The sequence below is a fragment of the Saccopteryx leptura genome, chromosome 8 (genome assembly GCF_036850995.1).
Source record: "Saccopteryx leptura isolate mSacLep1 chromosome 8, mSacLep1_pri_phased_curated, whole genome shotgun sequence".
NCBI lineage: Eukaryota > Metazoa > Chordata > Mammalia > Chiroptera > Emballonuridae > Saccopteryx > Saccopteryx leptura.
The window spans coordinates 37,577,003-37,592,474 of NC_089510.1; the positions used below are offsets into that span (position 1 = coordinate 37,577,003).

The 15,472-nt window shown below is 37.4% G+C and overlaps 1 protein-coding gene and 1 pseudogene across 3 annotated transcripts in view; both read left to right on the top strand.

Moving 5' to 3' along the window:
* DZIP3 (DAZ interacting zinc finger protein 3) overlaps positions 1-15,472 on the top strand; it is a 110,057-nt gene that overhangs the window by 17,145 nt on the left and 77,440 nt on the right. For all 3 annotated transcript variants that reach the window (XM_066346781.1, XM_066346782.1, XM_066346780.1), the window contains exons 2-4: positions 7,527-7,627; positions 11,044-11,113; positions 13,277-13,432. In XM_066346781.1, coding sequence (XP_066202878.1) covers positions 7,599-7,627; positions 11,044-11,113; positions 13,277-13,432 — 255 coding nt within the window. In that variant the 5' untranslated portion in view covers positions 7,527-7,598. The remainder of the gene's footprint in view (positions 1-7,526; positions 7,628-11,043; positions 11,114-13,276; positions 13,433-15,472) is intronic.
* LOC136379624 (G patch domain-containing protein 11 pseudogene) lies at positions 4,636-5,698 on the top strand (annotated as a pseudogene).

The following is a 15,472-nucleotide window of genomic DNA, read 5'->3' on the forward strand; positions in this document are numbered from 1 at the left end:
ATACAAGGTACCAGAAGGCAAACTAAGCTGTTGTACCATGTGGGACATATTTCTTTTCTCCCAATTCTTAAGTGCAATTATTAACATTCCTTTCTGTGTAATAGCATTTCTCCATCATGTAGAGAATTGGTAGATTTTGCTGCAAACTTGAAACAAAATTAGATAGTAATGATGGTGATGATAAGAACACTTACATAGTACTTACTATGTGTCAGCTATTGTAGTTGTGTGTTTTAAACACCCAGTCTTCATGACAACCCTATGAGACAAGTATCATCGTAATCCCCATTTTTCAGATGAGGACTCTGAGGCACAGAGGTGTTAATTAACTTGCACAAGGTTGCACTGCTAGTGCCAAAGTAGGCTTATATAACCTTGCACACTGATTCTAGTGTTTCTGTGCTTGTAACTACCAACATTATACAACCTCTCAACTTATTTTTGGTACTGATAGAAATCTAAATGAAATACTTTATGCCATTTCTCTTTCTTATAGACAGGTGATCTATTGTTTGTGTTTGCACATACTACCTAAAATTAAGATGTTTGTATTTTTCTCCCTCAGAACAATCTGTTCTTTGTTCATTTAATTAACATTTTCATTTATTTAGTTAGGTAGTTCTCAACTAGGGGCAGTTTTGTCTCCCAGGGGACACTTGACAATGGTTAGAGACACTTGGTTGCCACAAAGGGGCTGTGAAGTGGGAGAGAGTTGTAACTGGTATCTACTGGGTAGAGACAACGGATGCTGCTAAACATTCTAAAAATGTGTAGGACAACTCCCTGTACAAAGATTTAGCCTGGATGTTGGTAGTGCTAAGAAAGAGAAACTGACTTTAGTGGGCATAAGAAAAGTTCTCAATACCTGAACACCTTTCCTAGAAATATCAAATGCATTATCTTCTTTTCAAGCTAATAGCATTAAGAAAAGTGAGATTTTCTTTTTCTTTCTTTTACTTTTTTTTTATATTCATAAATAACTTTTCTACTTGCCTCCTGTGACCTGTAGGTGCCAGAACTGTCAAGGGCAGCAGGTTCTAGGGATGTCCTCCAAACAGTGAAATGTAAACTCCTTGTCGGCCAATGAGAGCCTCTAAATTGGTCTGGTGGATTTAAAAACAATGTGCTTATATATAATTTAGGGAGATGATAGAAGTTCTCAAGGTAAATGTTTAAATGAATGATCAAAAAGTTATATACAAGAGCTGTGCCTACTTTTATATCTATAAACACAGCTTTAAAAGTAGGGGGGAAACCGTTTATAATAAGAAAAGTTTTAATTTCAGTAGATAAGAGGGTAAGTGGGAGCTGAGAACTCAGAGCAGTAAAAAAGGTATTTTACTGTTGTCAAGATATGGATACTAATGCCTTATTTCTCAAACAGTGTGCAGATAAAATCATTTTGGTTGGTGGATAAAGATTGCTGTAAATTGACACTGAACTTCGGCTTGCCCTCTGGTCTGCCAGCCACAGTCAGGGGTTTCAGCGGAAGGTCAGGTCCTCAGTCCCAGGACAGTCGAGTCGCTGTTTAGTTTCCTACTATAGGAATATCTATGGAACTGCATGTACCAGGGGAAACCAGATTCACCCTTTCTCCCATGTTAACCCTGATTATAGAGGTTTTCTTCAGCATCTGGATTGGTAAGAACCTTTGAATTACTTTAGAAGCACAGTGTGATGTTTCCGTCTGGCTGTTTCCTTTCTGTTGCTGGCACTTAGGCCTCCCTTCCCAACAGAGGCTGTCAAGTGCTACTGCTGCTGCCATTGCCAGTAGGGTTTGCCACACACAGCTGCTCAGCTCCAGGGACACGATGGCACTGCTGATCTCTCCTGGGAGGAAGACCTTCCATTACAGAGATTCTTCCCAGGTTGTATTTTTAAGCAGGCTGAAAAAGAAAGCCATTAGCCTTTTAAATTATTTATTTATTTATTTATTTTTGACAGAGACAGAGATTCAGAGAGGGACAAATAGGGACAGACAGGAAGGGAGAGAAATTAGAAACATCAGGTCTTCGTTGCAGTACTTTAGTTGTTCATTGATTGCTTTCTCATCTGTGCCTTGACTGTGGACCGAGTAAACCCTTGCTCGAGCCGGCGACCTTTGACTCAAGCTGGTGAGATTTGCTCAAACCAGATGAACCTGCGCTCAAGCTGGTGACCTTCGGGATTCTAACCTGGGTCGTCTGTGTCCCAGTCTGACTCTCTCTCCACTGCACCACCACCTGGTCAGGCGCCATTAGCCTTTTTAAACCTGAATTCAGTATCTAAATATCTTCTGATTGATGGATTTTACACCCTTTTATTTTTCAAACTAAACACCGAATAGCTTATCAGGGGCCTTCTATTCTCTCTACTTTTTTGCCAGAGGATTTCTTTCCCCTTTTTTTAGCCCCCCCAACCCTTGTCTGTACAACAGCTATTGGCTGAAGGAAAGCTTATCCGAAGAGATGTTCATGTTTGAGCTTTTAAATTCTAGAAATGAGGTGTTTGTTCATCTAATTTTTTAATTTTTTTTAACTTTTATTAATTTTTAGAGAGGAGAGAGAATGAGAGAGAGAGAGAGAGAGAAGGGGGAGGGAGGAGCAGGAAGCATCAACTCCCATATGTGCCTTGACCAGGCAAGCCCAGGGTTTTGAACCAGCAACCTCAGCATTCCAGGTCGACGCTTTATCCACTGCGCCACCACAGGTCAGGCGTGTTTGTTCATCTAAAAGAAGGCTTACGTTTGTATGCTCTGGTTATGAAGTAATGCCTGTTAAACTTTTTATTAAAAATATCCAAGGAGGTTATAGAAACCATAAGGGAAAAACAGTTTGATTACATTCCTAAGATTCTCAAAGCCATGTTCATTTCTATAGCTGTATCAAAGAGATGAAACAGATCAGATTTACTGTGCAATAACAGGTTCATACAGCCTCTCTTTGTTATTAGCTTTATGTTGTAGCTTTCATTGGTACTTGAACAGCATGCAAATTTAAAGAGATATATGACTTTGATTAATGAGGTTTTAAAATAAGAATCAAGCTAAAATAACAATTTACCTAGGAGAAATAGATTTTTATAGATAAGTTATAATACTGAAGGCAAGAAGTGTTTTATTAGGGAAGGGCAAGAAACTAGGAGGTGTTAGCTCTGTTTTAAACGAGGAAATTTAGGTAAAATCAGCTTGTGTGTGAATCTTTTCATTTGAGTTTAGATTAAGAAGTGTCAGTTAGCTTTGAATTACCTTTGTTTCAAGACTCTATAACTTAGAGCTGGTGTGAGTCAAATAAAGACTATGGGTAGTATTATAATTAGACTGACTGCGGATGATCCCTTCAGGTTCAGGACTCTCTTTAGCTTTTAGACCAGGAACTGAGTTGTGCCCTCCCTGTTAAGCTCATAGTGGCAGGATACTCGGCCCTCAAGGCTAAGAGGGTGCAGGTCCTGCACTTCCTTCTCTCTCTATGTGTTGTCTTTTTCTGGCTTTTGGGGAGAGTGGACATGTTTCTTCGAGTAAATACAATCTGAATTCTTAATAGGTGACTTACAAATGATCTTGTGGAATACGTCTTGATTTGGGAATTACCTACGTTAAATTGTGCCTCCAGAAGCTCTACCAATCTAATTTATAGGTGTATATTAAGTATACATTTAGAGAAACTAGCTACTCAATTCCCGAGATAAATGAGCAGCCCAGAGGCAACAATGGGAAAACTTGACCCAGTATTGTGCTTGGTATCCAGTTAAAGTCACTCTGGGTCTGTTTCATTTATGCTGTTGCGTCCATATTCTTTTTTTTTTCCTCATCATTTCTTACTGTGCCCCAAAGCATTGAGAAATAGTTCCACATATGTTTGCTCTAATAATTCCTGAGCTCTGTAAAGTGGAATCAGAAAGGTAGGTCAGCCTAGCAGAAAGCAGTCGAGTTGGAGGATTGACTCTCAGTAAAAGAGATCAATCATGTGGGACTAAATTGAGAAGAGTTGGTGTTGGAATATGTTGCAGTGATATAAGGTTATAGTAATTAAATATATAGAAATATAGAAAAATATGGAAGATATATAAAAATAATTAATAGATAATATTAAAAGCTGTAAAGCCAGTAGTTGCAGCCACCATCACAGCCGCCTGGCTTTTGCAGGTTCACATTTAATTTGAACAGATAGTAGTGAAGCAACAGAGCCAGGAACTAGTGGGCCATTTTCCTTTATTCCTGCTCGCAACTGGCGGGCGAGAAAATACACACAAAGGGAAAACACTTCCCTTTTCATCCAAGGCTTCCAAAGCCACTGACTCTCCATTATTTTCCCTAGAATCAAAGGCCTCGGCCTCTCCATTCAGTCCCCTCTGCATGCCTCCATTTTGGCTGCCTCCTCCTCTCCAACCACTGGTCTCTCTGCCCTCTCCAAGAATGGCCTCCTAGCTCCTTTTAAAACCTTTCAGTGGGACAGTCCCACCCCCAGCACTTATTAGCATAACCAAGGCCCTTCCCAAGCAGGAAGGTAATTAATATTATCACCTAGGCAATGGCCATTCACGTGGTCAGCGCCATCTGTAACAATCAAAGTAAGCAAAACCAAATCACACAAATTTTACAATTTATTTGCCCAACAAAAGCAATTAAGGAAATTAAATAAAGTTATGCTGGGGTTGGACCTTAGACGTCCTACGCTGGTAGGGGAGCTTGTGCGCAGCTTGCGCTGTTGTAAGCTGGCCCCAGGCAAGTAGAGCTGCCAGGTACTTTTGTCATGTGAAGTTGAACATGGAAGAAGAGGAAGATTATATGTCTGATTCCTTCATTAATGTCCAGGAAGATATCAGACCAGGATTGCCAATGCTGAGGCAAATCCGAGAAGCCCGTCGAAAAGAAGAAAAACAACAAGAAGCTAATTTGAAAAACAGGCAGAAGAGTTTAAAAGAAGAACAAGAGAGACGTGACATTGGGTTGAAGAATGCACTAGGCTGTGAAAACAAAGGGTTTGCTTTGCTCCAGAAGATGGGATATAAAAGTGGTCAGGCCCTTGGCAAGAGTGGAGCTGGTATTGTTGAACCAATTCCTCTCAATGTCAAAACAGGAAAAAGTGGCATTGGTCACGAGGCACTATTAAAACGAAAAGCAGAGGAAAAATTAGAAAGCTACAGAAGAAAGATTCACATGAAAAACCAAGCTGCAGAAGAAGCTGCAGAACAGTTTCGAATGCGACTTAGAAACAAGCAAGACAAAATGAAGCTGGAAGGAGATCTCAGAAGAAGCCAGCGAGCCTGCCAGCAGTTGGATACACAGAAGAATATTCAAGTTCCCAGGGAGGCCTGGTACTGGCTGAGACTTGAAGAAGAGACTGAAGAAGAGGAAGAGGAAGAAAAAGAACAAGATGAAGATGAATATGAGAGTGAAGATTTAAGTGTAGTAGACAAATTACAAATACTGACCAGTTATTTAAGAGAAGAACATCTGTATTGTATTTGGTGTGGAACAGCCTATGAAGACCTGTCCTCAAATTGCCCAGGACCAACTGCTGCCAATCATGACTAAAATTATTCTTCATAAAGTAGGAACTTGGAAAAGGCCGTTGTTTTCTAGACAGTTGAGCAGTTAGAATCCCCAGACTTTTTGATGCCAGTAAAGAAAAAGGGTTTTTATTATGTTTTGCTCTTTTTGTACTTTAGAGTGTAATTGTTCACTGACTTCAATAAAATAATGGAATGCTATTTCAGAACATAAAAAAATAAAAAAAAAAATAAAGTTATGCTGTCTGGATAGGAATTAATATAGTGTGTACAGATATTATAAGCAGACTCTGCCTTTCGTGCAGGGCCGAGTTAGTGTGTGTGTGAAGTTATATATAAATAAGAAGCGGCTTGATGTCATAACTCTGTAGGTTAACACAAACAAGAAGCTTCCCTAGGAACATCTTAAAAGTGGCTTGATGTAACATTTCAGTAGATTAACATAAAAAGGGCTCCCTTGGAAGAACTCCCTAAAAGGTGGTTTGAGGTGATAATCCTGTAGATTGACACCTGTTAGAAGGCGTCGGCCAGAAAAGGTACTAAAGCAAAGGGTCCCCCCCCCCCCCCCGTTGCAGTCATTGCCCAGACTCCAACATTGACATGGACTGTCTGCACGCTGCCCTGACGACCAAATCTAGCTGACCAAAGCTAGCCTAGAGGAGCGTGCGGATGGGCCCGCTTAAGCTGTACCCAGGCACACTAAAAGGATTTGTGAGTAATAAACTGCCCGTGTGATTCTTGCAACAAACTTGTGTGTCAGTCGGTCGTGTCTTTCCTCCAGTGGCAGTTAGTCTTGGCACTGATAAGTAGAATCCTCATAGCCACCTCAAGAGGAGTCTCAAAGAGGCTGCCAGCCCTGCTGATAAGCGGGAGTGTCCCACTGTGTGGGGAAGTCAAATCTGGGACGTCTGATGACATGGAGCTCGGGCTATACTGAAACAGAATAGTTAAATAGAGAGCTATATAAATAGGTGTACTAATGATACTGTTCTATACTATTCTCCTTTTTGTTTTCATTTGTGTTGCCTCAGTATTTTCTTTTTCTTTCAGGAAACATGTACAACATTCATTGCTATTTGAACCAGAGAGTATGCAAGAGTTCTTTACATCCCACTTTTTTTATTTTATGGAGATATAAAATCATATGAATTGTGGAAAATATGGCTAAATGTTATTTGTAGACTAAAAGAAAATAAAACAAGTAGTGCTATCACGATTTTATAAATAAATTTTTATCATTTTATAAATAAGTTTTTCAGTTTAGTATATAATATACATATGTTCACATTTCAGGTCAATGTCAAAAGCAAAACTTGTCAAATTAGTCCTTTTTATAGATATGGGAACTTTTATAGCTATGGGAAATAAATGAGTACAGCCCTTTTCAGAAGCCATTTAGCACTATACAGGAGGCTTAAAACATTTTGTCTTTTGCCCTAGAAATCTACTTCTGATATTTTATTATAAGGAAATAATCATAAATACAAAGAAGGCCTTATGGACAATGGAGTTTATAAAATAATATAATAAAACAATGAGAAACAGTCTAAATGTCGAACTATAAGGAAATGGTCAAAGAAACCCCAATCAACCAATTGTTCTGTAGCTATTGAGAATGATTACTAGAAGTATAAAATAGCAAGAAAGATGCTTTTGATATAGTGTTCAGTGGTGAAAAAGGTCTTGTAGAGCATTGTTTTTTAATTCATTACAATTTGATAAAGTATACCTATACTTAGAAAAAATTAAGTATATTAAACTAAATAGTGACATGTTCAGATAATGAAACAGAGTTTTATTTACTTTTATTAGCAATTCCAAAATTCTTGTTAATGATAATCTACTAATGCACAGGGTCGGTGGGGCACAAGTAGATTCAGAGTTCATATGGAAAATAATATCTACAATAATTAATAAATAGTAAGACAAGAATAAACTACTTTGTGAACTCACAACTGTAAACCTATATTTGCCACACCCTGTAGTAGGGAGAAAGGATGTAAGCCTTTCCACTAAAAATGCTACTTTCCTTACAGCTTTGGAAAGCAATAGTAAACATCAGTCTGCAAGCACTGGAGTAAGACCTTTGCAAAAGAACATTGTGTATCATGGATTCTCCACCAGAACTTTTTGTGAGGTAAGGGATGGATTGACAGAAGGCAACTGCATTTGTTGTATTCCAGAGACCCAGCATTTGTCTATTCCATATAACCTTGGAAAATTAGTGTGAATGAGATACCCTCATACTTTAGGACAGTTTAGCAACTTTGATTACTGTGGGATGTAGACTGGGTGAAATCTAATTTTAGAAAATTTCTTTAGGGACCATGCCCTGGCTGAAGAGCTAAGAATTGAAAAATGTGCCACCGCTTGTCGTATTTGGGTTATGCCCAACAAAATAATATTTTATTTATCATTTAACAAGCACTTGCATAGACTTACTCTTTGCCAGACATTGTTTTAAATGCTTTTACAAATGTTAACTTATATGAACCTCATAACAACTCTACACGGTAGATACTTTTATTATTTTATAGAAGGTAACCTAAGCATAACACAGAAGACTCTACTGAGTAGTTCAACTGGGTCCATTCAAAAGTCCATCTGTCCCCTCCAATCAGGGCAAGTGCAGCCTACCTATACCTCTGTCGTATAATACTAAACAATAGGTTAGTATTGGAGATCTCGCTCTCATCTTTAGCTCTCTATGTGATCTATTTATATTACAAGCATTTACTGACCTCCTTGGTGCTTAGTGAATAAAATCTAAACAAAATTTGAGTACTTAGAATTATAATGTAATAGGAAGATATATAAAAAGTTATTTTATATTTAGACAAAATGCATACATAAGTATTGTATTAGAAATGCTAAGGCTACATATAAAAATGAGCAATAAGTATTGACTGGGGTGGAATGGGTTTTCACAAAGTGACATTTGAACTGAATTTTAAAGGATAAGAAGGGGAAAAAAGAAGTAGAGATGGCTTACAGTTTCTAATGACCAGAAGGAAATTGCACCATTAATTAATTTGGGGATCTCAAAAGGAGACAGATTTAATGTATATGTGAGAAAAAATGAGAGGACAGAAACCAAGTTCTCCGTTTTGGACCTGAGATGGAGGTGCTGCCAAGATCCTCTTGTAGAGGTGGTAGAGTACAGAGTAGGAAATGTGGAGCTGTAGCTTCAAAGCAATTAAGGCTGGAGATAATAGATTTGGGGATAATTAGAATGGGGTTCATGGAAATTTGCTCATTTATTTTTATGTTCATTCATTTATTCAATAAGTACTTGAGTGCCTACTTTATGTTAGATATTGGGCTAAATACTGGAAGGTAAGGTAATGAATAAGAAGGACCTGATCCCTATTTGAGATTGTTTCTACATGGTGTAAATGAGATTGGTTTAAGTAGAAAATGTAGTAAAAAAAAAGTGTGGTTGGGGGCTAAAATTGGAACATTACTAGATATACTATATATACTTCAGGATGCTGTATATTGTTATTGCAAAACTTCAGCCTTCTCCCAGCAGCAGAACAAAGTACACAGGTGGTGAAAGGAGCAGAAAAATGCTAGTTTAGTGTCTAGTTTTAGCTTTGTTATTTTCTAGGTATATAACTTAAAACAAGTTATTCATTGATAACACAAGGAACTTTCTAGTGTTCCTTTTTGGGAAGGGGCTTAGAAGTAGAGGAAAAGACAATAAAGGGTTTTTTTTTGTTTTGTTTTGTTTTTTAAGTGACAGGAGGGGAGATAGACCTGCCTGTGCCCCAACTGGGATCTACCCGGCAACCCCTGTCTGGGGCCAGTGCTTGAATCAGCCGAGCTATCCTTAGCACCGAGGCTGACGCTTGGAGCAGTGGAGCTACTGGCTGCAAGAGGGGAAGAGAGAGAGAAGGGGGAGAGGGAGGAGAAGAGAAGCAGATGGTCACTTTTCATGTGTGCCCTGACTGGGAATGAAACCCAGGATGTCCACAAGCTGGTTCGACACACTATCCACTGAGCCAACCGGCCATGGCTGGGTTTTCTTTTCTATGACATTTTAAAGAGCACTGAAGTCATATTGTGAAATATTGTTTGTGTGTCTGAATCATCTTGTGTTGAAACTTTCACTATGTGGATAATACTATAATTCTTATCTGTCCCAGTTTCCCCTTAAAAAATCAGTTTTATACATAGTAGATGATAAAGGATTGTCTGCCAAATTAGTACATAAATGTGGAATAAAATGGGATAATACTTACAAAATACAATTTTGAGTAAATCAATTGATAGAAACTTCTCACCTCAGTTTTATCTCTGCAAGTATATAAAATTAAGATTATATAAATCGTATATGAGCCTCTGTTATGGTTCTTACATTTTGAGTAATATATCACGGTTCTGTATGTAGGCAAGCAATTTTATAAATAATTTTTTCCTTTTAGTATATAATATACATATGTTCACATTTCAGGTCAATGTCAAAAGCAAAACTTGTCAAATTAGTCCTTTTTACAAAAATATTTGATAATTTCTAAATATTCTGCCTCAATTAAAAAATCATTTTGGAAAGCTGGACAGTTGTAAGGCCAGAAATCTGAATCAAAAAATAAAATGATCTATATAATATTGATAGATCCTTTCCAAACCTTTATTACCTTGATAAATGTACATACGTACACATAAAACAAAACAACCTTTTCAAGAACCTTTTCTCTTTACATCAAAACAGTGCTGCCTGACCTGTGGTGGCGCAATGGATAAAGCGTCAACCTGGAATGCTGAGGTCGCCGGTTCAAAACCCTGAGCCTGCCTGGTCAAGGCACATATGGGAGTTGATGCTTCCTGCTCCTCCCCTCTTTCTCTCTCTCTCTCTCTTCTAAAATGAATAAATAAAAATTAAAAAAAAAGAAAAAAGAAACAGTGCTATAAAGTTAATTTTTCCCATTATTTTGGTCTACTGTGTGTCTGTCTGAAGATGAGGTTTTTTTGTTTTTGTTTTTGTTTTTCATTTTTCTGAAGCCGGAAACAGGGAGAGACAGTCAGACAGACTCCCGCATGCGCCCGACCGGGATCCACCCGGCACGCCCACCAGGGGCGACGCTCTGCCCACCAGGGGGGATGCTCTGCCCCTCCGGGGCGTCGCTCTGCCACGACCAGAGCCACTCTAGCGCCTGGGGCAGAGGCCAAGGAGCCATCCCCAGCGCTGGGGCCATCTTTGCTCCAATGGAGCCTTGGCTGCGGGAGGGGAAGAGAGAGACAGAGAGGAAAGCGCGGCGGAGGGGTGGAGAAGCAAATGGGCGCTTCTCCTGTGTGCCCTGGCCGGGAATCGAACCCGGGTCCTCTGAAGATGAGGTTTTTGACATTAGCTTTCGGTTCTCTTCCACCAGGCAGTTCGGGCGTGGCATAATTTTTTGAGTCTCGAGGTGGTACGGCACCTTCCGCTTCATCAGTCTGACACAGTGTCTGCACTTCTGAGACTTTTAGACAAAAATTCACTTGTTTTTACGACTGTATTTAATTGTTTTTTGTAAGGAGATGCTCTAAATGTTTCTTTTTTATTTAAAATAGGGATCTGCCTGTGGAGGAGCAAACTAAGGAGGAAACTGATAATAAGGTAGAAAAATCGACTGATCAGCTGGTAAGAGAAGATTTAATTTTTATTAACTGTCAGTTAATTAGTAATGACTAAATATGTAGAGAATGTGATGCTAAATCTAATTCATTTAATTATTTTAAAATTTTGGGGGTAAGTTCACTTTCATACTTTAATAAAGTTAGGGTCATAATTAAATCTTTCTTTGATACATGATACCTGTGTCTCAGAGTTATTCTATGCACCAGTCCTCAGTATAAGTTAAAATTAATAGATAATTGAATTGAATTGACCAGAAACTTCCCATTAGTTAGTTCTAAGAAATCTCTTATTTGTATTTTAAAAGCAGTCTTCAAACAAAATGAAAGTGATATGCATACACACACAGACATAATTCTATTTAATAAAAAATTCACTGAGTTAGTTTGGAAGTTAATTCTCTTTCCTATTATTATCATCTTTACAGTTATAACACCCAATACTCAATGAATGAAAATAAATTATACATTAATAAAAGGCTTTTATTGCCAGTGATAATAAGCTTTATGGTTGATTAAATGTATCACATGTGTTTATATTTAATGAAGTCTAGATGAACAGATCTTTGTTAGGTTTTTAATCAAGTAATTTTTATCTTCCACCTGGTTTTATATAATGGTTGATATCCATGTAATAAAGTTTATAAAGGTTATTCAGTAACTTATGAAGAGAAAAATAGATAAACATAAAATAGCCATAGTATTTAGTTGCATGAGGTTATCAGTGTAAAATACTTTGCAGAGTAAACATGGTATGTGCCAATGTACATAAGAACGCACAGTGTAACCAGGGGGACTAGACTCAGAAAGGACTTTTCAAGATACAGATTAGGGACTGTAGAAGGTAAAGGAAGTGGAAACTTGGGCCTGAATTTTATTTGAGTGCTAAATCAATTTTGCAAAAAATGAATTGAGCATCAAATATTTTGACAACTAACTTAAATAATTAAAATTGTATTTATAGTAAGATATATTTAACAAGCGTGATGCTTATAGTATTTCCTTTTGAAAAAATTTATGTCATAATCTTGCTGTGTATCAATTTGATAATTGGTGTTAGATGATTCTGTGGTAACTTTTGATGATGAATTTGACCTTTAGTTTGAAGTATATACACTATTGATAGTGGTCATTCTTTATAAGGGCTTATCTAGTTATTTATGGAAGTTCTTTATTTTTTAACTTTTTGAGAAATTTCAAACCTACAGAAAAATTGCAAGAATAGTACAACATACACTTATAGACACTTCACTGAGATTTAGGTTATTTTTAATGTTTTCCTGTATTTTTGGATATAATTTTTATATAGTGAAGTACTATAAAATATAAGGTATATTTGTTTGGTATTTTTGGAGATGGACGAATCTTAATTGTCAGACCCAGAAGGGGAGAGTAGGCAGAGAGTTCAGTGATGGATTTTACTGGTTCCTAGTTACAGAGCCACCCCTACACCAGCACATTTTCAATGATTCAAGTCCCACACGGCCTCTGTGCTAACAGGTGTTCTGATATTCAGAGATCAGCAGCAACAGTCATATTCCCCGAGTTTCAGCAGGGTATAGAAGCTGTGGTAGCTTCTTAAGGTTTGAAGGAAGGCCGTCATCCATCTGTTCCAAGCTCTTGATCCACTTCTGTTGCCCACTGATTCCTCACAACTAATGTAAAAAAACTCTTAGAAATAGTTTTCATTTATTTTGTAGAAATAGTTTTCATTTATTATGTAATATTTTAAACTTAGCATTTGTGTGTGTGTGTGTGTGTGTGTGTGCTTAGTGGACCATTTTAATACATGCTGTGTATTTCTCAAGAGCAACTCTTTTTTAAGGCCTACCTCACATTTCCCTGAAATTGTTCATGTTTCCTATCACACCACCCTATAAAAAATAGGTGTAATTATTCCTATCTTTGGATTTCTACTTTGTTTATAATTTCCAAATGAACTTGTAATGATATTCTCTATATTAAAGCTTCTTGAGTTTTGGTCATAAACTTCAGGCAATGTTGGAAGTTTCTTGAGAGCAAGAGGAATGTCTTAATGTTATTAGGATTTTCTGTAGTCTGTCACTGTGATCAATATATAGTATGTAAAGGCACTATGTTCTTTTTTAATACTTTGGCTGGTTTTAATATTAGCCAAATATAATTGTAAATTTTTAATAATATGTTATAGGACAGACAAGAAAAGGACATAGTTCCTGAGATTGTTCCCATTAACCTACTATTAGAAGTGAAGAAGTTACTGAGTGCAATTGATTCTCTACCAAAAGGTGTGGTTCCTTACATTAAGAAGTTTTTACAAGAAAATTTTTCCTCCCAAACTATGCAGGTAAGATCATAATTTGTTCTTTGGGGCAGAAGTATAGCTCTCTGTACATAAATATCTAAGAAAACACTCTGTGTTCCTTTACAGTCCTCCTGCTACTACACTCAAAACACTTCTGACACTAGATGTGTGCGTTTATTCCCACACTGGTCAGTTCTTCAAGGCTAGCTGAGTGTCTTACAAGTCAGTTCCATTCTGACACCATCCACCTGGAATTTACCTGTGATCCCACAAGTGAAGAGCCCAGTACCACAAGACAGCCCCCACTTGAGATGCCATTCCCCAGTCCTAGGTTATTCCCAGTATTCTGACCTAGTGGCTATAAACCGGGGTTCCAAAAAACCCCTCTTGATTGCAGTGATTTGCTGGAACTGTCCACAGAACTCAGGGAAACACATTTACCATTTTATTACATAATATAATATATGATAAAGGATATAGATGAACAGCAGATCAAGGTGTGGAAGGGTCCCGAGTACAGGAGCTTCTGTTCCAGTGGAGTTGGATTAACAGCACCCCCCTGGCACATGGATGTATTCACTAAACTGGAGCTCTCCAAATCCCTTACTTTTAGGATTTCTGTGGATGCTTCATCATGTAGGCATGGTCAATTATTACTTGAAATTCTAGCCCTCTGCCATCTCTGGGAATAGTGGAGGGGACTGAAAGATCCAAACTTCTGATCTTGGCTTGATCCTTCTGGTGACTTACCCGAATGTAAGAGCCCACCAAAAGTCACTCCATTATAACAAAAGATACTTCTATCACTCAGAAATTCTAACAGTTTTAGGAACTCTGTGTCTGGAACCAGGGTCAAAGACCAAATGTTAGCAGGAACTAGGGGCAGATAATAACTTTTTTTTAAAACCACAACAGTGCAGCTAAGGTCTTGAAATCTCCATCTTACTACTTGTCCAGGGCTTAGTATCAGGCTTGACAATAGACCTTTTTTAGTTAAATGGAGTTAATCCAGTGCTAGCCTTTCAAGAATAATGGTCGAGATGTTGGTTAGTAGTTTGTAGGCTGTTGACTATTAGGTCTAATATTTATCCTAATACTGTTAATAACCCATTACATGCCACTCTGGGATTGGGACTACATTCAGGTTTTTCTAATTTTTAAAATGTTGATAAATTTTCCCAAAATATAAAAATAATATCCAAAACTTTTAGATTTATGAGTGAAATAAATATGCTAGAGAATATATTGTAGATATCCATCTGAAAATAGTTTTTCTAGATAGCATTTGTGAAACTTTCAGCACAAGATGGGTATCAGTTTTTAAATTAATGGAGTTTTCCAAAGTTAAAGAAAATGACTCACTCTTTTTCTTGTAGCAATTGGGGGCAAGGAAGCAAAACACCATAGGTATCTTGAAAAGGCCACATTTGCCTTTTCTGTGAGAAAATGTATTAATTATTTCCATGAAACAAATAAATTCTATTATGAATATAAAGTCAAACAAACTCTGAAAATATCCAAAGACTTTATATACAAACCTTATTATAACCTTAACTGAGAGAATTTACCACAGTATGAATTCTGGTTTGATATTGACCGAATAAAGCCACAATTTTCCTCTTATCTATTAGAAATCACCCGGAAACAATAAATAAGAACTAGGAACCAGTAGCCTTTATGTATGCAAACAATAGCTAATTAAAGGTGAAAATAAAAAGTACTTATTTATAACAGCAACAAAAATGGTAAAATAGGAAAACACCCAAGGAATAAGATTATAAACTAGTATTCCTCAAAGTTTTTTCTAAGCCACCTACCTGAGACTATCTGAACCTCATACTGCTGCTAAAGGATCAGAATCTCTGGGAGTGAGTCTGGGAGTCGGCATTTTAGCAAGCAAGTACCCACACTCTGATTCTCTTCACATAGAGGTTAGAAGTCAGTACTGTGTTAAAACAATAAATTAAAATCTCTAAAAGTCTATGAAAGGGAAGAAAAGACCTGAATGGAAAGCACTACATGTAGGAAGATAAAATATGATAAAGCTGTCAATTTCCCCAAAATTAAAAATACACAAATATC